General features: G+C 48.1%; 1 protein-coding gene across 3 annotated transcripts in view; it reads right to left on the bottom strand.

The window, feature by feature from the left end:
• PITPNC1 (phosphatidylinositol transfer protein cytoplasmic 1) overlaps positions 1-27,928 on the bottom strand; it is a 225,825-nt gene that overhangs the window by 29,838 nt on the left and 168,059 nt on the right. For all 3 annotated transcript variants that reach the window (XM_028522101.2, XM_036033468.1, XM_028522100.2), the window contains one exon: positions 14,249-14,344. In XM_028522101.2, the coding sequence (XP_028377902.1) occupies positions 14,249-14,344 (96 nt within the window). The remainder of the gene's footprint in view (positions 1-14,248; positions 14,345-27,928) is intronic.

Raw genomic sequence — 27,928 nt, 5'->3', positions numbered from 1 at the left:
TTAAAAAAAATCCCCCACAAAAACCCCTAAATGCAAATTATAGCCAGAAGCAGCCAATTCCTGCTTTGTTAGCAGTTGATACCTAAAGTGCTATTTTTTACGGGGCAGCTCCGGGCACTACAGTGTACCACAAGCACTGAGTGGCTCGGGCTATTTGTCGGCAAAGCACTTCTCTTAAAGGAGCTTGACTCCTAAGCTGCGTTGGACAGGTAGAAAGGGAGACAAAGGGTGGTCGTGGTGGGGGGATTGCTTCGGTGTGCGTTCTGAGCCCTTCTCAGTTACAGTAATTCAGTGCCAGGAAAACTCAAAACTCTACATAGTTGGAGAACAGGGAGCACGAGGAAGGGAAATGGGATCATAAAACACAAAACAATTTAATGGTCAGCAGTCCTGACCTCTGAGGGTGACCACTTCTGATGGCTTTTAGAGACTAGGAAGATTAAATCAAGAGAAGCCTAAGCCCCTGCTGGTGTGGCTTAGTTGGTTGGGTGTCAGCCTGCAAAGTGAAAGGCTGTGGGTTCAATTCCCAGTCGAGGCACATAAGAGAGGCAGCACATCAATGCTTTTGAGATTTGCTGCATTGATGTTTCCCTCCCTCTTTTCCCTACTCTATAAAAAAATAAATAAGTAAAATCTTTAAAAAGAGAGAGAGAGAACCCCAAGTTCTGGCTATGTAGCTCGGCTGGTTACAGCATCATTCCAGCACGCCACAAAGTTGCAGGTTCGATCTCGTCAGGGCACATGCAAGGAGCATCCAGCGAATGCATAAATAGATAGAGCAGCAAATTGATGTTTCTCTCTCTCTCCGTTTTCCTCTCTATCTAAAACCAATAAATAAAGGGGGGTGGGGAGAGGACTCCAAGAAAGATGGTCAGAGAAAAGATGGGAGGGACAAATAATCATACTACCTAGTGTTTATGAAGTGCTTGCTGTGAACCAGAGCCTGTGTTGGAAACCCCTGGTTAGTCGGATCGGTGGTTTGGGACCTGTGACTGGCATCTCAAGTGAAGCAGTCTTGTGGGACTGAGCCCTTTAACTTGGGGGATCTAACGTTAGCTCCAGGTAGAGAGTGTCAGAATGAAACTGCTGGAAACCCATCCACTTAGTGTCAGAGAAATGGGGAATGGGTTCAGACCAGAGAAAACAGCCCAGAATTCCCCTCACAACAAACCTATAAAGTACATTACTATCTTCATTTTTTTTTTTTTCCAAAGATGGCCCAAGGGAATGCCCCTGTCCTATTCCCAGACTCACTCTCCTCTACCTCAGCCCCTGCTATGGGCACCTTCCATAAGCCCCCTCCTTCAGAAATCTCCTGCAGGACAGCAGGCATTGATCTCTCTGATCCACTACAAACTAGTGGGGCCAACTTTCAGTCTCAGGGGATGTGGCACGGAGGGCGGGCCTGCAGAGTCGCAGCTCAGCAAATAGCTGGCTTTTTTGCAGACACCCTCATTTCTGTAATCGAGTGTCTTTGAATACTCCCTCCACATGGCTTTGGGGATAGGCAAGAAGTGCACCCCCAAATGACTCTGGAAATGCCCCTCCCCATCTGTAAATAAACACTGGGAAGGGGAAGAGGTGGATGCTGGGAGCCCTGGGGAAAGGCCATCTGGGTTGACCCTGGGGAGCACCTGGCCTTGGTGGACTAACAGCTGCCTGTGGAATGTGGAATCCTAACTCTTTCGTCCCCAGCTTTAAGCCTTGCTCCCAGTTCCAGAGCAACAAGAGACGGCTCCCTAACAGTTTGCTGCATAATGCTAACCTGTTCCTTTCAGCACTGATAGATAGGACTTTATATTTTTAAGATAACCTCAAATCCAGTAAGGTCATTGAAGCGCACCCTGGAGGGGACCCTGCCTTGCCAAGCATGTGACAGACAGGCCAGGCACCGGCTCTCCTAAGACCCAGGGAGCTAAGCTCTTCCCATCAAGGAAGGCCGCCAGGACCTGGCTCGGTTTGCAGCTGCCTTTGCACGGGGGCTGCACATTGTGCGTTGTCCCGCTCACCCTGACCTTGGCAGTGCTGTTTGCACACAGGCTAGGAAGCATTAACAGCCTCGATACACACTGATGATGTACAGTTTGGCCCACTGACAGCTTGAATTTATTAAGTCAAAAGCTGATAACAGACTAACCTATATTCCTGATGAGTTACAACACGGCAACAGACATCAGCATGGGATTAGCTGTCCCTAAATTGAGCTTGCTCCTCCTGTACTACATTATTTTGGGAAACTTGGACCTCCAATTTGTTGAACAGAGATGAGGCCGAGATGTTCAGTAAGCCAATCCACTTGTAATTTGAAAGCAGTAAAGGATTTTCATTTTAAAAGTGAAACAGATTTCAAACCCATTTTGACTTTAGAACCATATTTTCCAAATATGATATCATTTGGAATCCCAATACATAAAGCAGGTAAAGTGAGAAGTGGATTCCTTGGGTTATTTCAACCTTCAATGTATAACACAACATATTTCAATGCTGACTGGGCCTGGGAGCACCTCTGCGGGGTCCTGGATTCCGTGGGGCAGAATCGAGGGGGGCCCGAAAAGGCTTTGGGATGAGACATCCCTGGGTTTGAATCTCTGCTCCAGCAACTGCTACCTGTGTATACTTGGGCGAGTTATTTAACTCCAAGACTGTTGGGATAAGAAAATGAGACAAGGAATGTTTCTTGAGCTGGGTCTGTGGTGTATTCTTGGGGGGCAGGGTTTAACTTTTTGCCCCTTTAGTAGGTTCCTGCATCACTCAGTTGCAGGATGGTCAGTTTTTGTTTGTCCAGACCAGGTTTGCTTTTGTCCAATCCGCTATTTTCTGGACTGTCTGTAAAAACGAAATTTCCCTCAAAAGGATGGGGAGTAGGTCTGTTAGATCGTTAAACCTAAGAGGGGTAACTGAGGACTGGAAAGGCCCCTCTTCCTACTTACCCCGTGATTCCCCAAGGTCCTCCTTGCATAAGCTCACTGAGACTCGGGTTAACGAGGTACATTCAAGGAGGAAACAAATCCCCTAGTGTGTTTTCCAGGACACACAACAGTTGCTCGTGCCTTGAGTTTTACCTGAAGAAGCCAGCTTGGTGGGGGAAGGCAAGCACAATCTTTTGGGTTGGACATTTTGGGGTTTGAATCTAGGCTTCCTGAAATTCCCGGCAATTACTTAGAGTCCCTGAGCCTCAGCTTCCTCATCTATAAAATGGAGACGATATCTATCCTACTGGGTTGTTAGGGTTAAATGATATAACTGAATAAATGACTTGTTTTTCTCAAAAGTTAGTTCCCGTCATCCCTCTAAAGCTGGGTTTAGCAATTCTGTAAGAAATCTGTTGAAACTTCTGAGGCCCAAGTTAATGACCTAGTAATTGCATGTCTTTCTTTGAGCCCCTTAACAAGAACAGATGAAGACAAGCGACTTAATAACACCTATGCTTTCGTGGATATTTTTGGAGCAGAAGCTGAACAGTTGTACTTGGAGTCTGAATAAATAGAGAAAGTGCCAGAGAGAATCACTGGGCCAGGTCTTACTTTTCAAGGGGAAAAATACCGCTCCCCTCATCCCAGAGTCGTAGCCTTAGACTCGGAGAGTGTCGGCTGGGGAAGGGCTTAGACAACACCAAGCCAGAGCACCAGGAGGACACTGATTAGAGTCTCTGATTGGAGGAAATAAGCTTAGATTGTTGATCCGAAGCCAGGCTCCAACTCAGAAGCAGTTTGGGAGAACACGTGTATTGTAATCAGTGCCACTGGCCAGCAGGGAGAGCATGGGGATGTGCCCCCACGGATGCTACCAGGCTCCCAACAGAGCACACGAATTCCACGGTACTGACCTCCCTCGGCAGGGGAGCAGGCAGCCTTCCAGGCTTAAGGTTGCTATTTCCTTTTCCCTCCACAAAAGTAAAATAACAATAAAACGGGTGTAAACCGAGTACGGAAAACTGATGTCTCCTGAGCGAAGCTGCCCTACCTTGAATGGATAGTAGACGGGACAAAACAGTGCTCCTCTCCGCTCTTGGGTAACAGACTGGACCCTCTGACCCTGAGGGCTGGTCATCTGTGACCAGGAGCTCCTCCCTGACATGCCGGTCAAAACAGATCCTTTCCCACATGTGTCATGGCACAAAAAAGGCTAGGTGACTCTGCCCTGGGGCTATTTCCCTAAACCTGGTACATTTACACAGAGATCGCTGGGTGCCCTCCTGGGACCCCAGGGCCACAGGCTGCCCGGGTTGGCGCACAAACAGTAAATGTAACTTCTAAGTTTTCTTCGAAGTAAAGTATCAGAGACACGTAGCATTCTGAATTCAGGTCGAACAATAATAACACATGTATAAACAACACCTTTTAAAAAAGTCTCAGCAGTACAAATGGCTCTATTTTCTGGAGGATCTTGTTGTACCTGCAGAGGATTCTGTGATCTTGAGAACTGGAGTGATTGGACTCAACCCTGTTTCTCTTCCCTGTTCATGCCAACAAATCAAAAGCAGTATGCAAACAAGTACCACAGCACCTCCCACAGCAGCCACTTTCCAAAGACACGTGGTTTCTACTGAGCAGCCATCCCAGCCACATATACCTGCCGATGTCCATGCCAGAGTCAAAGCGGGGAGGAGGCTTACCAGGTGCCGAGGACAGTGCTAGTCATTTTAATGCTCTGCCTAGCCCTTCACATCACGTCTCTCCATCCACCCACTTATTTGGAGGGAGGAAGAGGTTCAAGATGCAGTAACTGGGGAGGATGAAGTGCCATGGCTGTATGACCAAAGCCTAGGCCCCTTATTACCTTGGGTCATCTGCACACGGGAAGCATGGGCTGAGAACCCCCATGCATGGGTTCCAGGGGCTGCCTCCTGCACCGACCCCTCTCCAGCAAGCCCAAGGGCTTCTCCGTTCCGTGGGTGCTTTGCTTGGATGAATCTTTCCTTTTAGGCCATGGAGCCATTTCCCCAAAGCCTCCTTCTATGGAGCCAGTAACTCAATGCCATAACTAGCAACCCCACTCCTGGCAGAGACTTGGAATCTCTGGTTTTGACCTGATATTTAGGAATTCATTTACCTTAATTTTGTTTGACCTACTTGGTCTGGCATTTCACTATCAAATCCAATTGATAGGATCTGCCACTGCCACTCTGGGCACAGAGTTCTGGGGCACCTGCTTCGTGCAGATTACTGCGGCAGTTAACAATTTCTTCTCTTGGAAAATTAAAAACAAAACACTTTTTCCCAGGATGGAGTCGGGCGCTACTGTTTTGCTAGTAACAATCGGCTTTGCTTAAAACATTTCAGTAGGCTCCACATTTTTAGGCCAAAAGAACAGCAGGGGTTCTAAAAACCGGCCCTAGACATGGTGCTTGGGTGAGACTCGGTGACCCAGCCCTCTTTCATGGGAAGAAATGAGATCTGAAAGAGAACAGCTATTTGTTCCTTGGGAAATGAGGTGCCCATGATTGGTTTAAAAATGATGTAACCAGGGTTGTTGGCGGCTGGACTACTGTTTCATGTCGTTTTATTTCCTAAGGCTTCTTTTCGTTACAAAATATTATTGCTGTCAAGACGGCTGAAGGTGATTTGTTCACAAAAGGGGTAGCGGAAGAGGGAGAGAAGTAGCTTGATGGGCAGGAGGGCCCTAACCCGCTGGGGGTCCAGAAGCCTCCCTCAGCACCCCCTGGGAGAGCTAGCCTCTCTCCCTTGCATAACAGCTGATGACCCTGCTTTGAAAGCCCTAGGCTATTTGTGGAATAAAAAAATCCAAATTCCTTGGCTGGACACTCAGGGCTCTTCTGTCTCAGCCAGACACCACTGTCCCTTGACGATGCGCTGGGACTCCTACCCTGGCCACTGCCTTTGCCCTCACTCACTGTACTGACTTTCTGATCTCTCTCATCTTCAGACTTCAGTTTGCTCTCATGCAGATGCGGGTCAGAGGGTAACTCAGTATGGTTTTGAGTGGGGCACTTCAGCTGCACCTAGCACTGATGCAACAATTTCACTTTTGGAACTTATTCTTCAGAAACATTAGGACAATGCCCAAAGGATGTCACATGAGGATGTTTCCTACAGTATTAAAACAGTACATGAGTGGACACAACCTAAGTGCTCACCAAACGGAGCTAGGCCCACAGAGGACATAACTGGGCAATGGCACATTAGACACCATCACCCAACCCGCCAGAGAGAAGCATGCTTCTCCAGGAGACCGCAAGCTTCTAGCATTAGTGAGAAAATGCATGTTGTACAGTGGTGCGCACTGTAAGTTTATTTTTACAGAACAATGTAATTTATGCATTATGTTTAAGTATAAACACCATAAATGCCAACTTGAGCAACAGCTATCTGTGTGATGAGGAGTCACAGGACGTTTGTTTTCAATGTTACTTATTTATAGCACATTGGAGTTTTTTTTTTTACAAAGATCACGTACTACTTTCTGAACGGATGAACAATAAAGATAAACACTGTCTGAAGGCCCGGCTCAGATTCCCCCGCTCTCAGAAGGCCTGCCCTGGCCACCTCCGTGTCCAGACCTGCCCCTCCTTGTCATCATGCGGTGACCACCAAGCACAGGGAATGAATCTCCTGGGGGCATTTCTCCTGCGGCTGCCTCAGGCTGTGCTGTCATGAGGCCTTCTCCTGCCAACTGCCCTAAGCTTCTTAAAGCTGAGTGTCCTACTTTCATTTTGTCCCACAGGCTACATCCCCATCCAATGTCTTGTACAGGGTCTGCACAGATGATCTGTTCTCAAAGATCTGAGGAATGGTAGCATTTCCTTCCAGCTTTCCTGGCCAGGCTGAATGGACCCTCATTCCCACACAGAGGAAGCCATTCAAAGATCATCTGAGCTTCTCACTGGGCTGGAGACCGGCCATCGGACAACCCCTGGCCGCCCCCACCCCTCCCGCCTCAGTACCATCAACCCGGATAGATGCACAGTGCAATGTAAGGGGAGGATCGGGAGAGAAAAAGCCAGTTTCCCAGGCAATCACCCAGGCTCCCCACTTGTGAAGATATGGCCGCCACATGCTGCTTTCCTCTTGGGGCCACTGGGGGGTGGGGAAGGACAGCAGACCCCTTGGGAAAGAACACCTGCCTATTCTGGGCTTCTGAGGGAGCAAGGGACAGAACCTTCCACTGAAAAATGTTGTCCTTTCTTTCCATGGTATCCCTCATCATCTACTGCTCCCGCCACTTCCGGAAGCCGCCACCAAGTGCCTCCCTCTCTAATGGCACTGGCCTCCTCAGACCCCGTGCAGAGGTGGCACCCAGGGTCCTGCGATGCAGAAGCTGCTGGGGACCACCCCCTGCCCCCCCATTGATCTCCTTTGCAGGCTTGGACCCCACTTCTAGGGGTGATCACCAGACAGCACGGTGGCAGTGGGGGCCTTCTCCCCTCTCCCTATACCAACGGTGCAGTCAGCCCTCGTATTACCCAAGAGGCGCCCAGCACCCCAGTCACTTGGAACCCATCATGAAACAGCTGCGCTATTCTCAGAAAGGAACAGATGGATGGAGGGAAAAGGGGAAAAATGACAATAACAACACAACCAACTAAACTCAACTACGCACCCCAGCATGAGGCAGCTGCGTCCAATCTGGCCACTGGGAGCTACGTGAAAATTCTACCACCCTCAAGCGCTAAGATGTGGACCAAAATGAAAACATTTTTAATTTGAGGGAGCCGAGTGGGCTGGACAAAGCACTTTGTACTGAAGGGTACGGCTAAGTATGATAATATTTACTTGTCTCTCTGTTCCCTTTCTGGGGGCCCATCGTACTGAGCAAATAGCACTTAATCTCTCACCCCTGACAGTTACTGGAAAGTTAGATACAGCTCTCTTTGTTCTGTTCTCTCTCCCTTAAGAGAGCGTTCAACAGGTATTTATTAGATTGGCGTGACCAACGGACTGGCCGCCGATGGTTTCTCAGTCTAGGTGACCGTCTCGGCCCCGGGGCTGACAGGAAGAGGCCCCTTTCTTGGTCACCCAGCTCAAGGGGGAAGGCTCAAAATCAAATTCTGCCCAGAAGTTCCCCTGCACTGTCCTGCATTCAACTGTACGACTCCAGGGGCCCATGCTTCTAGGAAAGCTGTTATCCTTTGTCCTTCATTGCTACCTGGGTCCCAAACACTGTACATTTCCCCATTAACGTTACTATGCTCTACTTATCCCTGGCAAGATGGAGACACCTTTTACTCCCCTCAGAATGAAGGGAAAGAGGAACTTGCTTTTTCTGTAAAAAGAGGATCAAGTTCAAGGGATGGTAGAGATTAGACACAATCATGGCCTTTGTTGCCTCAGTGCCTAGCACAGAGGCTGGCACAGGGCAGGCACTGAATAAATGCAAATTAAAGAAACTCATGAATGAATCCTGCCGCCAATAGGCTTTAGTAAATTTCCTTTCCTTGGATTGGTCTATAGCAGGGTTTCTCGACTTTGCCACTTCTGACATTTCCGGCTGGATAATACAGCTCGGGGGGGGGGGGGGGGGGGGCGGGGGGCAGCCTGCGTATTATAGGATGTTTAGCTGCATCCCTGGCCTCTGCCCACTAGATGCCAAACAAGCCCCACCCAGTGGCAAAAATCAAAAATGTCTCCCAACTTTGCCAGGGGCCCCCTGGGGGGCAAACCTCACCAGTAGTGAGGACCACTGGTCTAGAGACTCCGCTTTGCTTTACATTTATTTCTCAATGAAGATTTAAAAAAAGATGAAGCCCCCCCCCCCACACACAAATCCTCTATTTCTAAACTTCTTTCACTAAGGAATTACATTTCTCCCCCCGCCCCCTTTCTACTCAAGGCATGTCTGACAATTCAGAAGCTGCTATGCCCCCCACATTTGCATCTCTGGGGGAGCTGCGGGTGGCAGCCTCGAGGAGGCCGACAGAGATGTCGTTTCTCTGGTCACTCCTTGCCTTTTGAAGGAAGCCAAACCTTAGGAATCCAGTAGTGAATCCGGCAGGGAGAGCGAGGGACTATACATGAGCCAACACGAAACGCCCCAGTTAGGGCTCTCTAAGACTGACTGTTGGGGGTTGTCCAGGCTGCACTAGCCCTCAGCCAGGTGTTGAGATGAGTCCTTGTGCCCTAAGCTGCTCAGCTTTGCAGGTATGGGCCATTGGCCGCACCTCTGCGGGTGTTCTGCAACAGAGTTCTTAGTGTACAGAGTTCCTCCTTCCCGGGCTGCGATGTTTGCCTGGAAACCGTGGCAGAGCTTCAAAGGGTTGGGATGGGAGTCTTGGTAAGAGGCAACAACCCACATATCAACCACATAACAAGCACAACTTGCTCGGATTTTGGCCTCACCTCCTGTTTGCAGCGTTGGTGGTGCTAACGCGAGCTTTCTGACTCTGACGGGGACAGGGCCCTGGTGGGGCTGTGTTGAGACCGATGGGTGTACTCTGTGCCTGAGAAATCACACTGATTTTTTTTTAAATACAGTAACGCCCTGCAGAGTTCTGTGATGGATATGAGGGAACAAAACTTGAGAGGAAGAGGTTCTAGAGAGGTGAAGCTCAGGCCCTGAAGGTGGATAGGAAACAGCAGCTCTGGAAAAAAGAGAATGCGGAGACCACCGGGCAAGGCAATCAGCTGATCCCGGGCTGCCAGCGTCTGTCTGGGTCCCTGGCTAGGGGTGGCACAAGAGCCACCAGGCAGAGGGCACCCAGAGGAAAATTCCCAGCTCCGGTCACCTTATGGAGAGCAGCATTCTTGATTGTGTGGCTGGGAGGTTTCCAAGGAGAAATGGAAAAAGAAAAGAGTGCTTTAATCCTCTTCTTGGGTCTGGATGGTGGCGTGTGTGACGGCAGCTGGGTGGAGGGAGGTGACCTAGATAACCCAGGTCTGAATTCCTAAGCATCAAAAATCCCCGAGCAGATTCAGCCCACTGGCACTGCAGCTTGCTCCACAGAAAATGCATTCCTATTTATGATGCTGACACAGTCAACTTATAAAGATGGATTGGGGGAAAAAAAACCCTGTAAAGCTGTGTGCCTCAGATTTTTAAAAAAATGGAGCTCTGATTCACAACTGTTAGCTTAATGGCAACCAATTCATTTTCTTTGATGGCGCTCGCTCTGAAATTGTGGCTGCTGGAAGGAAAAATAAAGCCCATGGCTTTCACTCACTCATTCAACAACCATTACGTGAGCATCTGCTGTGTGCCAGCGCCGTACCAGCTGCTGACACATGGTGACGGAGAAGACAGCTCTTGTCTTCATGGAACTCTTGATATAACTGTGAGCTAGCACGAGCTAGCACGATCTGGAATCCACAGACCAGAACTCCGCAGACAGTGGGCTGGGGTGCGGGATGCCCAGGAAGGCCCCCTAGAGAGGTCGTGTTTGAGCTGCCCTCTAAGGAGAAATGGCTGGATGCTCCCTAGGGGAGTGGCACAGAGGTGGGGAGGACTGGGGAGTGGAGAAGGCAGAGGGCCATGCTAAGGGGCTGGGCTTCCTCCCAGGCAGCAAGGGGTTTTAAGGGGTTTTAAGCAGAAAGTGACACGGTTAGATTTTATTTTAGAAGGAAACTCTTGGGGTGGAGAAGGGGGTGTTAATTATTTACAGTGTACTGAGGAGACATTTACTTGGAGATAGTTTGCCTTCTGAATTGGTTGTTATTTTCAGTCCCTGGTTAGCAACACTCAACTGAAAACAGCCTAGGAAACTCACGTCTCTCCCTTTCGGTGGGTTCCCACTGCAGTCTGGATTCTGGAGGTTGAAGGCTGGTGGGATTGGGGTCACAAGGGAGTCAGTCCCATAGCGCGTCCTTTTTCTAAGATTTTATTGCAGGCTCTCAATTATGCCTGCAATAATGAGTTTTCCTTTGAGGTCTAACTGCAGGAAGAATTCTACCTGTAACGCAGGGTAGTGATCTGGGAAGCCATCCTTGACAAGTGTGCTGTCTGTGCTGAGCGGTCTGTGCCCTCTGTCTTCCACACGCATTAAGTAACCCGAAGACTCCAGGGCAGGTGGGGTGGCTCTGGGTGTGATGAGCTGAATTCAGACTTCCATTCCACCCCAGTAACCTTTTCCTCTAGGGCAGGGTTCCTAGTCTTGGCACTACTGACATTTAGGGCCAGATAGTTCTTTGCTGTGGGGGCTGTCTGGTGCAATCTAGCAGGGGTCCCCCACCTCCAGGCTGTGGATGGGTACCAGTCTAGGCCTGTTAGGAACCCGGCTGCACAGCAGGAGGTGAGCTTGGCTGTAATGTGCTTGAATTAAGCGCATCCTGAAACCACTCCCCTGCCCTGGACAATGGGAAAACTGTCCTCCACAAAACTGGTCCCTGGTGCCCAAAAGGTTGGGGACCGCTGCATCAGAGGATGTTTAGCAGTATCTCTGGCTCCTACACACTAGTTGCCAGTAGCACCCCCAAGTTGTGACAACCAGAAATTTCTCCAGACATCGTAAGCACCCTTGTAGGGCAAGACTGCCCCCAGCTGAGACCGTTTGTCTACAGGACAGTTTTCCATTGTCATCGTACTGGATCTCACGACAGCAAGAGTGTGATCGCTCTTCCTCTTGACACTTGCCTTCCTTGTACACTCTCCTTGTTTTTCTCCTAATTCTCTGGCCGATTCTTGGAAGACTCCTGGGACTTCCCCATCCTCTTCCTGCTCCCCAAATGCTGCCATTCCTCAGTGCTCGCACCTGAGCCCCTTTACTGTTATACTTTACACTGTCTCCCTCTCACTCATACCAAGGATTTCAAATACCTTCTGTTAGTGAAAGACTCTCGAGTTTGTCTCCAGCCCAGCTCTCTTGTCTAAGCTCCAGGCGCTTTTCTGTTCGTCCTAGATGTCTCACTGGCATCACAAGGTCCATCCGTCTTTCTCCAAAATCATTTCTCTTCTCATCCCCACCTACCGGCTATCTAAGTCATAAACCTTAAGGTTACCTGACTCTCCCTTTTCCCTTATATTCACATCCAGTCCAGACCTAATCCCTGTCAATTCTGCCTTCAAAATGTACCTTACAACCATCTGCTCCTAGCCCTCTGGTCCGAGCCGCCAAAGAATCTAAATAACCAATAACGCAGACCGTGCCAATGACCTCGGGGGTTTCCTGGCTTCTACTCTGCTCCCTTCCAGGCCACGCTCCATCCAGAGCAATCTTCCAAAAGGATGAATCAAACCATATCATTTGATTTCTTAAAAGGCATTCGCTTGCTCTTGAATGGAATAAAATCTACGTGTCTTTACGCAGGCCCGCCCCCCTAGTCCAGCCTCCCGGGTGCCGTTCTTCCTTGTTTCACTGTCGTCCTGGCCTTCTCTTGCTGCCTCATTCATGCCACCTCGGGGCTCCCACGCACGCTGCTACCTCCGCCTGGAGCTCAGCGCCCCAGCACTCTCCATCCTGTAGGGGCTCAGCACACCATTTCCTCCAGAACATCTTTCCCAATCTCCTTCCAAATTCAGTTTCCCTTCATGTACACATGTGATTATTTCTTTATTGTATGTCTCTGTTGCTAGATGTGTGGGGGGGGTGTCCTGAGGAAAGGGACCCTCAGTGTCCCTTCTGCCCAATGCCATGTCCCCATCTTAGCACTGTATGTCACACTCAGTGAGTACCCAGTGAAAAACTATTGGATGAATGGCTATTCACCCCTCATTTCCTTGGTCAAACTGCATCCAGAAAAGAATAATACTATGACCCAGAGAAAGGACTGGCTACGAAGCTGGAAGACGAAGTGGAGTGTCTGTATCGATGCAAACAAGCTTCCCAGTGGGGGTCCCTGGGAGCACGAAGCACGGGGAAATGAGTCAGGCGCCACTCATCAGAAAGGAGCTTGTTGACTTCCTCGTTAGTATTCCATATTTGTCCTAAGACTTTCCATGGGATCAGAAGGGAGCTCCCTGAGTAACAGCAGGACCACCCCAAGGCGATCTAAGAAGAGCTGAAACTAGTTCAGGGTTTTATGGCGACGGTGCTTTTCTGGAAGGCGTGAGCTCCCAAAGAGGCCAGATGTCCGGGAAGGACAGCTTCACCCAATACATTGCACAATGCTCTGCACATCACTGAAGGCCCGTGTGTATTGCTGGGCTTGACACGAAACCACGGAAACGTCTCCTCCGTACAGGGAGACAGAGGAGGCCGGGCTTCTCCTCTGCAGCAGGCCCATGTTACACAGAGAGCATTTCACTTTGTTTTTCTGAAAATTCACAAGTGCGGCTGGCTGCTGAGTGTAGTTTAAACTGATGACGTTAAAAAGCTCAGCCTTTAAGTAGAACCGAGAGCAATTCACATCAGCCGCTCCTGGTCTTGGAAGGGACGGCAGCTGCAGCACACACGCCTGCAATTGAGCAGCTTGGTATTTGCTAAGCTCAGGTTAGACCTTTATATCTAAATTAATCTGGAGCTGTGGAGGCAGAAAAACGTGAACCCCATTGGCAGCCCAGTTTGTGCAAAGGTGGAATTTATTTTTAATGGGCTTATTTATTGTGTCTGAAATCAGCCTTGAGGAACCCAAGAGAAGAGTTTCAAGGTCCACGTGTTTCAGCTCAAGGACAAGTCTGGGGCCCAAAGTCCAAACATACCGCGATTGGCTGCATGTTGCTAAACAACTAAAACGGCCCCGCATCTGTTATTTACAAGGGGATTGCCCAAGTTCCCTCAGCCCCCATCCACAAAATACTAACGGCATATAAATGAGGGCTTGCAGCAACCAAAACATAAGAAGGTTGGACCGCAGCACACAGCGGTAGGGTAGAAGCTGTAGAGAAGGATATTCTCTTGAATTTATTCTTAGTCAAGACAACACAAGGACAAACCCCTATGAAAGTGCCTCCTGCTTTGAGAGAAAGGTCCTGGGCCGAAAGAAGCAAGTTTCAATACTCATTCAGAGGAGACTGAGCATTTTCTGGGCATTAGACCCTAAAGACACAAATCAAACAGCCCCTGCTCTCACAGAGGGGGGGCAGGTTGTGCAGAGGCCTTGAAAAACAGGAAGCCAGAGGTAACTGCTGCTTTTCAAGGGATGCCAGTGTGTTGGAGGGTTCAGCCTTGTGAATATTCTGCTGCCCAGCACGATGGCAGAAGTGGGGACACAGGAAGATTACACTGAAACTGAGCGGCAGCCAGGGCCCATGATGGGCCCTGAGGAGTCGGGACTTCATTTTGGGACCGTAGTTAAGAATCCAGCGAGATGTAAAACTAAAGTGAATCAACACAAAGACAGATAGAAGGAAGTCTCCCAGATTAATAATATTTGTTGAATGAGTGAGTCTCTTCCACATGTCATCCCCTCTATGGCCTTACCTCAGATTCTTTGTAGTAACGTTCTGGAATTTCATCACAGGCGATGTCAATAAAGCAAACTTCTCTCTCCAGGTCTTTGGCTTCATTGTCAAAAATCTGAAAGAGCAGAGCAACACATCAAAGGTTAGGGAGACCAGGTGACATCCTCAAGGTGCCCACGGGTGGAACAACACCCTGCAGAGCACTTTCACGTGGCTCCGGGCCTGGCTGGCACCTTCCGCCCGCCTCCCGGTGCGCAGGGAGCGTGAAAGGCTTTCATTCACTGCCTGTGCTGTGCCGCATTGCACGCAGGTGCGGCATCAATCACCGCCTGGTGGAAGGAAAGGAGGTTGTTTTTAGAAGTTCAAGAGTGAAGAAATAAATCTCTCCCAAAATGATGTCTGATGGTTTTTGGCAGTTAATCTGAACAGGAGCAGTGAGGAGGCCAAAAGGGTCTGGCTAGAGGTGAGAGACAAAGCTGTAATGCAGCCTGAGATTTGGAGAATTAAAAAAATGTGGGTCTTTATATCTATTTAATGCCACAAATAATACATGCTCACTGCAGAAGCTACAAATACACAGAAGAAAATAAAGATCGCCCCCCGATCCCATGACCCAGGAATACACATGGTATTATTCCTGCTCATTAAGAGTGTGGTTTCCTTGGAACACACAGGGGTAAGATGGTTTTGAAAAGATACTGAAGATGGCTCCCCGCCAGTCTACACTGGGGTTCACGGCCCACAGTGTCCATCACTTGCAAAGAAGCACGTGAGACAGCCACATAGACAGATATAAATTTTGGTGGAAAGATTGCCTTCCCCCAACTTTTTCTGGACGGAAGGGGTGATCTTCCTAGCCCTTCAGAAGGATGGTAAACAGATTAAGTTTCCAAAACCACTTCGTCCTCTCAGGAAGTTTTAACGATACCCCCACTTGGCTGCTGAGCTAATTCCAGCAGGGGAGTCATCCGTCAACACTAATTAAAGCTGACTCTTCAGAAGGGAATGAAATATTTTGGAAGAACAGGGTGGTTGATGCCTAAGAACATTGTCTTGACACAAATTTGGTGCCTATTAATAACACGATCTCCCAGGAGAGCCACCGCAGGCCTCTTTGTATGCTACACTCTTCCTGTTTTGATTCTCAAGGTGAAACTATTAGTCTTTTCCAAATGCTTTCTGAATAATATTGGTGCTGGTAATTATCCTCCAAGTCTGGTGTTTGCTCTGTCGCTTATTTTCATCCAGGAGACCTGGCCTCTCCCCCATTTGTCCAAGGAGATGAACTCCACGGTCGGACCTGAGGGGCCACTGCATCTTCCTTGAAGGCAGAGAAAGGCTGGTTCCTGGATCAGCTGATTCCTTCCACTGCCACTTGAGGGCTAGTGCTTTGGGACACTCCCATAGTGTTTGGGAGGGACAGGTGGACTGCTTTGAAATGAAAGAGAGAGACGGTAGGGAAACAGGCTTGGGTCTGAGTGGAGAAGTAAGTTGTGAAATGAAATACTGGGTCTCAGATCGTCTGTGTGTTTTCTCCCACTCATTGAAGTGTGTGCCAAGAGAAGAAAGACTTGTGCCTCATTAGGAAAACAAAACAACACAGAATACCCCAGAGGGAAATGAGCTTCTGGAGAGTAAATTACAAAAGAAGTTAGAGAGGTCTGACATTTATTGGTGGTAAAATGTAAGGGACCAAAAGAAGGGGAAGGGGGGTTAAGGGAGTTATTGATGGATTATATGGCTTTTCTACTTTAATTCAAACATTTTTGATCACCCATTACACCAGTTATCACACTGCTGCCTCCCAGCTCCACGTTCACCCCCTGGCCTCCGCTTTGAGATGATGGATTGGACCCTGTTAGCACTTCTCCTTTATAGCAAGTACACCCTTAAGCCATGTACCGGGGAGCCCCTTCAGGAAGAAGGGGGCTTCTCTTGCTGGTTTGGATCTTGCTCCTGCTGCAGAATCTGTCCATGGGGACATTCAGTGGTGCTGTCCCAGCTGTGTGTCTGGAGTGTCTTGTTGCTTGGTGACCTTGCAGCCCTGGCCTTCCCCGTGGCCCTCTGGACGCAGCACCATGCACTCCAGGCCTTGCATTGGTTGCGGTGCTCCGACCCCACACACCTGCCACCCGTCTCATCTGACCTGTGCCGGAGGGCTGTTCTCTGCTGCCCAGCAGCTGTGGGCCAGCACTGGTCCAGACAACCCTGCATGCACACTTCTCCACCATTCCGTGGGCTATGACCGTGACTTCTCCAACAGAGTCTGAGCTCCAGCCATGGAGAGGGGCCCCTTCTAAGTTTGTTCTTCCTTGGGTGTTCTTCCCCAACAGAGAAGCTCTGTTTCAGGGCAAGTCTCCAGCCTTCACTACCGGGGGCTCCTCCCATGGTAGAAAGCTGCCTCTTGGTCCCCAACCGAGAAGATACCTATCAGTCAAGAGTGCTTCCTGCTTCTTTCCAGAAGGATGAAACTGGAATCTGGTTCTCCCACTGCTACTTATAAGATGTATGTCCCCAAAGACTTGGAGCTTTTCTTGTCTTTGTCGAGTAGCTGAGGCTGCAGTAGGTACCCTTTAGTTCAAACTCTGGTCTCCTTCATTAAGGTGACATTTAACCCTTGCATTAAAGCCGATGAAATACCAAGCGCCTTTGCAGTGAACATTTTGGGGTGGGGTTCCCACCACTTGAACAAAGTCACAAAAAATCACTTTGAGAACATCAACAGCTTCCTTTAAGTTTTAGATCACAGAGTCATAATTTCCAATAAATAAATAATCTCCTAATGATTAGAGATTTCAGGAGATGCCCTTAGGTTCTCAACAAGTGCCTTCTGAATTAATGGAAGGCAGTAGATTCTGCTTTCCAAAGAGAAGTGTATGGCAGGAATATTACTTCCTAAATGATTTTAGTTTCCTTTCACGAGCCCTAGTTCTACCTCCCTGGTTGTAAGCACCCTGACTTTCCACAATTCCCACACAGGGCTCAGTGTCGAGTGGAGTCCTCCTGGCCTTGGCTGACAGTCCCTACACTGGGAACCAGGAGATTTGAGTATGAGCTCAGTTATCTCCTCTGCGTGACCTTGGGCAAGGACCTGCACCCCCACCCCCCACCCCCGGGGCCTCCATATCCTCCTCTGCAAACTAAGAGGCTTAGTGTTGACAGCTGGGGTCAGAAAGTTGTGAAAAGCCCTGCAATTGTACCCCTTTGGGGAAGAATTTGGGACGGTGCACTTTTCTGGAGAGACCGACTGCTTTCATCTGATTATCAAAGAGCTCTGTGGTCTCAGTGAGGTTGAGATCAATGCCCCAGATCACCACGAACATTGTTCCCGGTTAAAATGTCTGTGATGTGGAGTGACCCCGGGTTCATGTCAGTGTCCCAGGGCTCGCTCTCTGGCTCAGTTCTTTTCTGCCCCTTCACTCCACAGCCAGCCAACTTGGGTGGTGCACAGAGGAAGTGGGGGTGGCCACAATGGAGTGTCAGCCAGGGTGAAACAGTCTAATCTTCACTCTCTGGATCTCTGGTGCGATCCAGAAGGAAGTCAACACTGTTACAGACAGACAGACAGAGGCTTAGCCAGGCCCCCAGGGAAAACAGCAAGAGTAAGTATTCAATTGTGCTTCCCTCGGGGTAGTGACAGCAGCTGTCAGAACTCCGGTCCAACCACCACCTCTGCTGAGATAGCTTTAGAAGAAGATGCATCTCTGACAGGATCACACCTAACACAGGTGTTACACACCCTCAGGCCTTGGGGCAGAATTTGTTTCTTTCTGGGATGGCAGCTGGGTTCGGGAGTTATTGTACAATAGCTGTTGTGCCTTCCCTGTATCCCCTAACATTCCCATCTTTGGTTATTTATCAGGGACATGCCCACCTACGAATCATCTGCAGTGGATTTCAGAGCCAATCTGGTTGACTCTCCTATTCCTCACCCCACTAGGCAATGAACACACCATACACAAAGTCCTGAGGATTACTACATCACATATGACCTGTACTACATCGCAGTACTACAGTAAGAAGGCAAGTGCCCCAAATAAATACTATTTAAATATATATATGTAAAATATTTATTTTTAGAGAGAGGGGAAGGAAAGATGGAGAGAAACATCAATGTGTGGTTGCCTTTCATGCGCTACCTACTGGGGACCTGGCCTGCAACCCAAGCATGTGCCCTGACTGGGAATTGAACTAACAACCCTTTGGTTCACAGCCTGTGCTCAATCCACTGAGTTACACCAGCCAGGGCTAACTACTGTCTTATAGATTCCAAAATATAAAGAGAATAAGTTACCCTTTTTGGGGGGTAAAGCGTTATGACCATTTAGTATCAAGCACCTTTAAAATCTTCATATATTTTGACCTACTAAGCTTAAGCTTTGAAAATTTATCTTTAGAATATTAAGTAAAGGGAAAGCCGTATGCAGAAAGATATTCACTGAGACATTATTGTAATGGCAAGAAAAAAAATACAGAGAAAGAAAGCAAACAGCTTAAATATCCCAGTATGGGAGAATGGCCAAGGAAATGATGGTAAATCCATTTGATGAACGATTATGTAGCCCTTAATAACTCCATTTGTAAAAAAGATTTTCCCAGAGGGTATACATAAGGGTGGTGGGATGGAGAAAGGGAGATGCTCCACGTTTAATACAGGCAAATGCTGAGTCTTGCGGTCATAGATCAGGAGGGAAAGGTGCATTGATAGATAGAGACTTTGTTCTAACCATGCACTAAACTTATTCCCTGGACAGGGGTGTCTAGATTTTTGTAATCTCTCTTGTTTTGCTTCTAAATTTTGTGATCTCTCGTTATAGCCCGTGGAGGGAGATCTCTGTGTCCTACAGCTTTTCAGAAACACACAATCCTGGGACTTGTGGATTCTGCGACCCCTTCCTCTGTAATAGTAACTTTGGTGGTTTAAGGTCCAAGTTTAGATGGGAACACTCTGTACTTTCTGCACAATCTTCCCGTAAACCTAAAACTGCTCTAAAAAATTAAACGCTATTATTACAAAAAATTGATGGGGAGAAAAAGATCCAAGCTTAGTGCTGTGTGGGTTTTACCTTCCTGCCATCTGCCCAGGTTACCAAGGATGCAAGGTAGGGGTGGTCAATGAGTAGGGATTTGGAGAAAAATCTACTAGTCATCCCATTTTATGCTTCTGAAATGATTAAAGGTACAAAGAATCCCAGCTAAGCCACCGTTCTCCTCTCTTCTCCTCTCACTTTATTTTGCTGCATTTGGGAGGTCCCAGGGGGGAGCAATTTACTAAGACACAACAAAGAATTCAGCAAGCAGCCACACTGGAAGCACAGTTATTGCTTTAACAATGCTTCATTTCAGTGCTGTGGATCGGTAAAGTGGTCACTGGTTAGGTGGAGGGTGGTAGGTAGATGCTGGTCTCTCGATAACATATCAGGCACATGGGGCCCGTTTATTGATTATTATCTAACAGCAACACACCTGGCTGGGGGGGGGGCAAGGGGAAGAAGGCGGGGCAGGGAGGAGGGCCCGAAAAGCACTTAGGACTGGTAAAAAAAAAGTTCAAGTTAATGATGAGGAAATTCATCATTTTATTACCCCATCTCCACTGGCATTCTCACCAAGAACATTTTCATGCCTACACAACTCAAATGTGATTGTTTCATAAATAGGGACACTATACGACCCAACCCAAGAGCATGTAACATTGCCATTAAGATAGAAATAAAAAGGTTGTGGGTTTGATTCCATGTAAGGGCACATACAAGGATCAACCCATGAATGCAAAAATATGTCAAACAACAAATGGATGTTTCTCTCCCTCTCTCCCTCCTGATCCCCCCTCTCTAAAATAAAACAACAAATACAAATTAAAAAAATAAACAAAGATTCACAGGAACTAGGTATTTTTAATTTGAAAGAAACAGAAACAAGTGTAAGGAAAAAAAATCAGCAACTACCCATAAAGGTTATACTCAATCCTTCAATACCTCTATTGTGGGACAGACAAAATTTCAAAAATTAACTTTATACAAAATTTAGTGCTGGCCGGTTATCACAAAAAATAAATGACAACTTAATCCCTTCCATAAGATATGTTGATCCCTGCTTTTCATTTTAGACGCCTTGCCACTATAAACAATAATTTTTTTATTGATTTTTTGGAGTATACAGTTTTATGAATTTTTTTTTTAAAGATTTGATTTATTTATATTTATTTTTAGAGAGGGAAGGGAGGGAGATAGAGAGGGAGAGAGAGAGAAACATCAATGTGTGGTTTCTGGGGGCTGTGGCCTGCAACCCAGGCATGTGCCCTGACTGGGAATCGAACCTGTGACGCTCTGGTTTGCGGCCCGCGCTCAATCCACTGAGCTATGCCAGCCAGGGCCAGTTTTATGAATTTTAACACCTGTATAGATTCTTGTACCCAGCAGTACACTAAGATACAGAACAACGTCTTCACCCCAGAAGTGAATTTATAGTCACTCTTCCCACTGCCCAGCCCTCACAGGCTTTAACCCTTTGAGTTAAAAAGACGCCTTTCACTAAGCCTCTCAGTAAGCTCCTACTGCCTTTGCGAGTCATCCCATTGTTGTGCAAATCAGAGTCCACGCCATTAAGCGCTAAGCAGTGCTCCACTGGGTGCAGGTAGAACAGTTTATCCACACCCATTCTTGTCTGGGGCAATTATGAGCAGAGCTGCTGAAAGCATTCGTGGACAGATTTTTACATGAACACAAGTTTTCATTTCTTTAGGGTGCCTACCCAGGAGTGGGATTGCTGGGTTGCAGGGTGTATGTTAAATCTTTCTTATTTATTTATTTATAAAAAGATTTTATTTATTTATTTTCAGAGAGGGAATGGGGAGAGAGAGAGAGAAACATCAATGTGCGGTTGCTGGGGGTCATGGCCTGCAACCCAGGCATGTATCCTGACTGGGAATTGAACCTGCGACACTTTGGTTCGCAGCCCGCGCTCAATCCACTGAGCTACGCCAGCCAGGGCAAATCTTATTTATTTTTAGAGATTTTTAGTTATTTTATTTTTGGATAGAGAGGAAGGGAGGGAGAAAGAGAGTGAGAGAAACATCAATGTGTGGTTGCCCCTCACACACCCCCTACTGGGAACCTGGCCTATAACCCAGGTATGTGCCCTAACTGGGAATAGAACTGGCAACTCTTAGGTTCACAGGCTGGCACTCAATCCACTGAGCCACATTGGCCAGAGCTTAAATCTTCATTATAAGCAAATGGATGAATATTTATTTCTGTTATGGATGGAATAGTGTCTTGCCCAAATTCATGCCCACCAGAAATTTCAGAATGCAACCATATTTGGAAATAGGGTCTTTGGGGACATAACCAGTTAAGGATTGCTATGGGCTGAATATTTGTGTCCCCCTGAATTTACATGTTGCAGTCTATTGCCCGATGTGATGGTATTAGGAGGGGGGTGTTTGGAAGGTGCTTGGGTCACGGGTGGGGAGCCCTCGTGAATGGGATCAGTGCTCCAGGAAAAAGACTCCATCAAGCTTCCTAGACTCTCCTGTCAATGTGAGGGCAGAGCAAGAGGTTGACAGTTGGCAACTTAGAACACAACCACGCTGGCACCCTGATCTTGGACTTGCAGCCCCCAGACTGTGAAAAATGAATTTCTTATGTTTATAAGCCTCCTCGTCTGTGGTATTGTTACAGCAGCTTGCATGGAGCAAGGATTTTGAAATGAAATTATCCTGGATTTAGGATGGCCCCTAAATCCCATCGCTAGTGAGTGTCCTTGTAAGAGGACATGGAGAGATATGTAAGGAAAAGATCATGTAAGGACAGGGAGTGCCTGGAGCCACCAGAGGCTGGAAGAAATGGGGAAAGGTGCTTCCCTAAATCTGTGCCTGGGCGAGGCCCTGCTGACACCCTGACTTCAGACTTCCAGACTCCAGAACTGCCCAGAATCAATTTTCTGTTGTTTCAAGCCACCAGTTTCTGGGGACAAACAAAACCTCAGTCAGGCCCCTCCAGGTCTTCTGTTCGACTAGGCCTTGCCCTTGGGCTCTGTCCTTGGATCAATGGTCCAGTTTTAGCAAGAATCCTCCTTCTATCCATGTATCCCTCCCACCCAGCCTTGGCTGCACATCTCCTCTCCTCTGGTCTTGCTGCGCTCAGAACTGGGCCCCATCTCCCCCCCCGCCACACACACACCACCCCGGTGTCGTCCCCTTGAATGAAATTGGCCTTCCCGTCCTCAACAAGTGCCATGGACAATTTTTCTCTTTAATGTGAGCCAATGGTGGAGGTTTGTCCTTTCCCCCTCTCTACCCGCTTCAAAGGTTGCAGAAGATTTAAAAAAATAAAAACAAGAACAGACAGAGACCTGATGACAACAGAAGAGACAGAAGGACAGGGATAGCACCGGGCACTTGCTCACCAGTGAAGTTGAAAATAAAGTGCCGCTGCTAAGCGCGCCTGGCAGACACGCACAACCGGGAGATGAGGAAAGGCTGCCTGGGGAAGGGGCAGGATGATCGCAGGGCACAGGCATAGCAAAGTGGATATGAATTCACAGCACGATCCCTTCGAGGGGAAGAACACTCTTTCTAGCCCAGAATTTGTGTCTAGAAAGAGCCCCAGCAAACCAGTGGAGGGTGGAGGACCACTTTACACCGTGACCTGAAGTCAAGGGGACAAGGGTGAACCCAGGCTCATTTGGGTGAGTTGAAAGGTGAGGAAGAAAGTACAAGAGACGGTAATCAAAGTGACACGGTGACTGACAAAGAACAGAGTCATAACAGTGTTCTAATAAGGTGCTCCGGGTCCCGGCCACTACTTAAGAAAAGGACAGGAGAGTACGTGAAAGTAATGCAGAGGGTCACAAATGCTACACTCAATTCATTTACTAAAAGGCTTTTATGGCACAAACAAGCTTCTAAGTTACGGTTCCCAGGGCGGCTGTAACAAGGCTCTTTTCATAAGCTTGGTCTAATTTTGGGACAGAGCAGCCTCCATCCAAATCCTTCCTCTGGGCCGCGGCCCCCTTCGGACACACAGACCATGTCACCAGATCGGGCCACACGTCACGCAGCCACGTGTGGATCCTGGCACCTGAGACGCTCTACGGTTTCCCTGCAGTAGGATCAATACACCTCCCAAATAAGCTTCAGAAGCTGAGCTTAATATAGTTTCAATTTCTCCCAGTTCCTTCTTATTTCAATTCACAGGGTGGTCTCTGGGAACTAGAACTGCCGGTTTTCTCAAGCTGACGAAGCAATATTTAACCTGGAAGCGTTCACAGGCTCGCTTGGGGACAGCCTTCAATAACCTCCGTTTCTGGGGCTGGCCACTGCAAGGTCACTCTGATCCCTGTCCTTCCCCCTAAACCTTGTTTGAGCTTAAACAATGAGTCCTTTGCAGAGAGGCAGAGTTCCTGACACAGAGAAATGACTGGTGCTTGCTTGTCCCGGAGAAGCCACCAGCTGGGTCTCAAGGGGAGAGAATAAAATACCGAGAAAGATGGCCTGCTGAGGCCCACGAGCTGGGGAGGCCACACTGGGAAGTCAAAAGACAGGAGAGTGACGAGAAAGCTGCCAGCAGCCTCACTCTCTGGAGGCCACAGTTTCCCTCTCTTGTTCACCAATCAGGCACCCGCAGGACTTCAGGGACTGCCTCTCTGGGCAAAACAATGGGATAGGCACCAGCCCCAGACCCCTAAAGACTCCTGATAGATGCTGCATCGACTGTCAGAAAAAAACAAAGTGAAAGAACAGATTGTTGCATTTTCCTGGTAGGTTGTATTCTTTGTGGTTTTTCCTTCTGCATGGACAGGTTCTAATACCTCCCAAGTCAGGCAAAGTCAGGGACTACGCTAGGCCTCCTGGGTGAGCTCCATAGACCTGCCCCAGGCAGCTGACAGAAGGCTCTCCAGGCATGGGTAAGCAGACGTGGGCCAGCAGATGGGAAGGGTCGGCTGCCTGAGCCCTGCCCAAGGTGGAGACATAATCAGCCCCCAAAAGGGCCTGTCCTTGTTTCCCCCAGTGAGGAGGAGCCTGCAGTGTCATTCCTCCTGGGACGGACCAGCTCTCAACCTCTTCTTCCCTTATCATAAAACCCCTTCATCATGGAAAATGTAGTTAGACAACTGCAGAGAGAGGACACACCGCACGGTGGTGGTGAACCTGGAGGCCCGCGTCAGCAGACCTGGGCCCGAGACCTGGTTGTGCTGCTCGGCTGGGTGACCCAGGGATGCTACCGAGGACAGCTGGACCTCACTGTTCTCATCTGTGAAGTCTAAGCAGCATCCTCCCTGGGCAGCAGTGGGGACTCAGTGACCTACAGCAGATAAAGCGCACTTCACTTTGACCTGGCCATGGTAAGTGCCCATCCATGTCAGGAGTTGGTCTCATTGAAAGGGGGCAGAGCTGGGGGTGGGGGGTCACCGCAAAGTCAGCACTCATTTTTAAGGTCTGAATCACATTTCATTATGTGGCTGTAACATAATGAACTAGTTTTCCCACAGTTAATGTTTAAGACCTCTCCATTTGGTCCTGTCTTTTCTCTCTTTTTTTTTTTATCATGTGGTTTATAATACTCCAGTGAACACCTATAATGAAATGTTCATCTTTGATTGTTAATGACCTAACAAATCTCCTCTACACCCCAGACACTTTTCCTGATTCCCAGGCCTCTGGAAAACAACTCACCATGGGACATCAGTCTCTGGTTTTGCTCAAAATTAACATATTCAAAGTTACACCCATCATCTCCAGCCCTACCCCTTCGGCTCTAAGGTTTCAGTTGGCACCTCCTCTTGTGGACCTTTAATCACCCCAGGTGGAGACTTGGGGGTCATCCGAGGCTCTTATTTCTTTCTCATTCTCCTATCTGGTCAGGCACACAGTCCTGTTAATCCCACTGGCTCTACATCTGACCAGTCCATCTCCCTGACAGACCTTCTATTCTCTACCTCACCTGGACAATTGCAGGACCCCTTAGCTCCCTTTCTTTTGAGACTCTGGTTTCCACAACCCATCCATCCATCCATCCATCCATCCATCCACCCACCTATCCATGAGGTTTTCTTCCCAATATGCTAGAACAGTTTCTTTATCGCCCCTGGAACATATCAGTTTATGGTGTAAAGACCACAGCCTAGGAGACAAAATAGCTGGTTCTACTCTTGGCTCCATGACTTAGGAGTTCTACGGCCCAAGAAACCCCTCCAGTTCTCCACTTCACCACCTGGTTGAGCACTCTTCGTGTCCTGCCCCACCAGGACCAGGTAGTGGGTGTGAAGGTGCTAAGAAAACTCCAAAATGCTATACAAATATACGGAATTAGTACATTTGCCTCCACGTTTCCACTCACACTGCCTAGGATTGTCCTCCTTTCTCTCTTCCTGGCTCCAAGTATACCCCACTCACCCCTGTGGGCATGTTACATTTCTTAACAACTCACTGTTTCAACCTTCCATGCCCTGGATCTTGCTCTTCCTTTTGCTCTGAAGGCTCCTCCCCACCCACCCCATATGTCTGGGTCATACCAACTCATCTTTCAAGGTCATGGCCTCTGCCACACCTTTCTTGATTGATTACCTTTAAGTAAAGCAACAATGCATACAGTGAATATGGATTCATTTCGGGGGATAACATTTGGTTAATTCTTGAGCTCCCAGAGATCCCAGTGCCCTGCTCCTTGATGGAACTGCCAGGTGAACACTGCCACTAGTAAGTGGTTTGTCTCAGTTCTTGCTAAATTAGAGGGGTCACAAATCGATACCACTCAAGGAAAGGTTGAACCTTTAGGCTTTTGAAATCTTCCAGACTAAAGCCCAATCTAGCAAGTGGCGGCAGACCCACCGTGACTTTTGTTTTAAAATACATTTCTCTATCAGGCAGCCATGTGGAAGATGAAATGAAATTGACAAGTGACGGCAGAAGTCTTTCATTTCATTGAATTCTGCACACCTGGGCTAGCAGCCTCTCAGGAGCCCTACTAAAAAGATGGTCACTGCCCAGGGCCCGTTGAAAGCCCAAGCACTAGGAGCACATGTGGCCCCAGGGGCAGTGGGGAACATGCTGTACAACGGAAGCATCTCACTGATCAGTGCGTTCTTCAACCGAATTTTAACATTTGAACTGTTGGGCTAAATGCCATCAACTTTCAGTTCTAACATTAGCATTGTTGTGCAAGCAGATGACATCTTGGTAGCTAGTAAGTGGCAGATGTCAAAGTTTAGAAAATGTTTGGGTGAGAAAAAAAGAATTGAGATAAGTCCCATCCACTAAATTTCCTTTTCTGCAAATTAGAAAATATAATTGTAAATTTTAATTTTAGGGGCTGGATCACTTGGATCAAAGAATAGTTTGAGAATCATGCTTCAATACCAATGACCAGAGCCTGAGGGGCAACCTAAGACCTTGCACAGAACTTGCCTTCCAGCATGTTCTAAAAAGCACTGTTTGTACTTTAACAGGCACACAAATCACCTGGGGGAGCTTGCTAAGATGCAGGCCCTGGTTCAGTGAGTCTGAAGTGGGGCCTGAGATTCTAATAAGGTCCCAGGTGATGCTGATGCTAAAGAGTCTATAAACATTCCATATTGTGGGGAACAGAAACTTAAGGTGGGGAATACAGGATAAAGAAACTGCAGAACAGAATTCCCTCCTGGCAATGGAGGCCACTGTGAGATCATCAGATCTGGGGTTTAAACGGATTCTGCACATAGCTCGGGGGACATGGGTTTAGTGCGACAGTGCTGTAGAAAAGAGACAAGGACCTCAACCAGGGCCACTGTAGTTGAAATGGAGAAGAGAGGATGGATGTGAAATGCCATCCAAAAGGAATTCCCAAGCTCAGCAGCTTGGGTACAAAAGGCAAATGGAGGTGGGGAATTCGGCCTCCTACTTCTGCTCTGAATGACCCTGTTAAGGCTTCACGGGCAATTTGCAGAAGTTAGAGGCCAGCTCAGAAGTCCACCATTGCCTCTGCTTTCTTGTCACTCAGGGTGACTTTTCAGAGCAAGCAGCCACCTTCCTTCTCCAGGACTGAACACCTGTCAGCCTGAGCCTCAGCCAATCCCTCACACTCGGCCCCCAGTGCCAGCTGGATGATGAACATGGCTTAGAAAACCGAAGGTGATCAAAATCTTCCCGAAGGCCAAAAACAGAACACAGGGAAGCCACACATTATGGGAAGGGACAAAAGTCCATGAAGACCCATTATTGCTAACACAGCATTCTGGTCAGAGATGTACCGTCTGAATCTAATCATGAGAGCACAAGTCAGAAAACCAAGAAGGAAGGGCATCCACAAAACATGGCCTGGGCTTCCCGAAGCATCGGTGTCAAGAAAGACAAAGCTGAACAACTGCTCGGGATTAAAGGCATCCACAGAAAGCGACAACTCAATGCAATGTGTGTGTTTGCACTGGAACATGAATGATGAAGGATTTTTATTGTTGTTCACCATAAAGGTCATTTTTGGGACAACAGGCAAAACATAAATAGGACTACATCAGATCATGGTATTGTATCAACGTTAAGCTTCCAGAACTTAGCCATTGCACTACAGTTACATAAGGAAAAGTCCTTGTTCTCAGGTGTGTATACTTAAGTGTTTAAGGGTCAAGAGGGTCACGGTGTCTGCAAGTTACTCTCAAAGGGTTCTGGGAAAAAATATGGTAACATTTATGGAGAGACAGAGAGAGAAAGCAGATGTAGAACAAG

Source organism: Phyllostomus discolor, chromosome 8, assembly GCF_004126475.2.
Source record: "Phyllostomus discolor isolate MPI-MPIP mPhyDis1 chromosome 8, mPhyDis1.pri.v3, whole genome shotgun sequence".
Taxonomy (NCBI): Eukaryota; Metazoa; Chordata; class Mammalia; order Chiroptera; family Phyllostomidae; genus Phyllostomus; species Phyllostomus discolor.
This window is presented reverse-complemented; position numbering and strand designations above follow the sequence as displayed.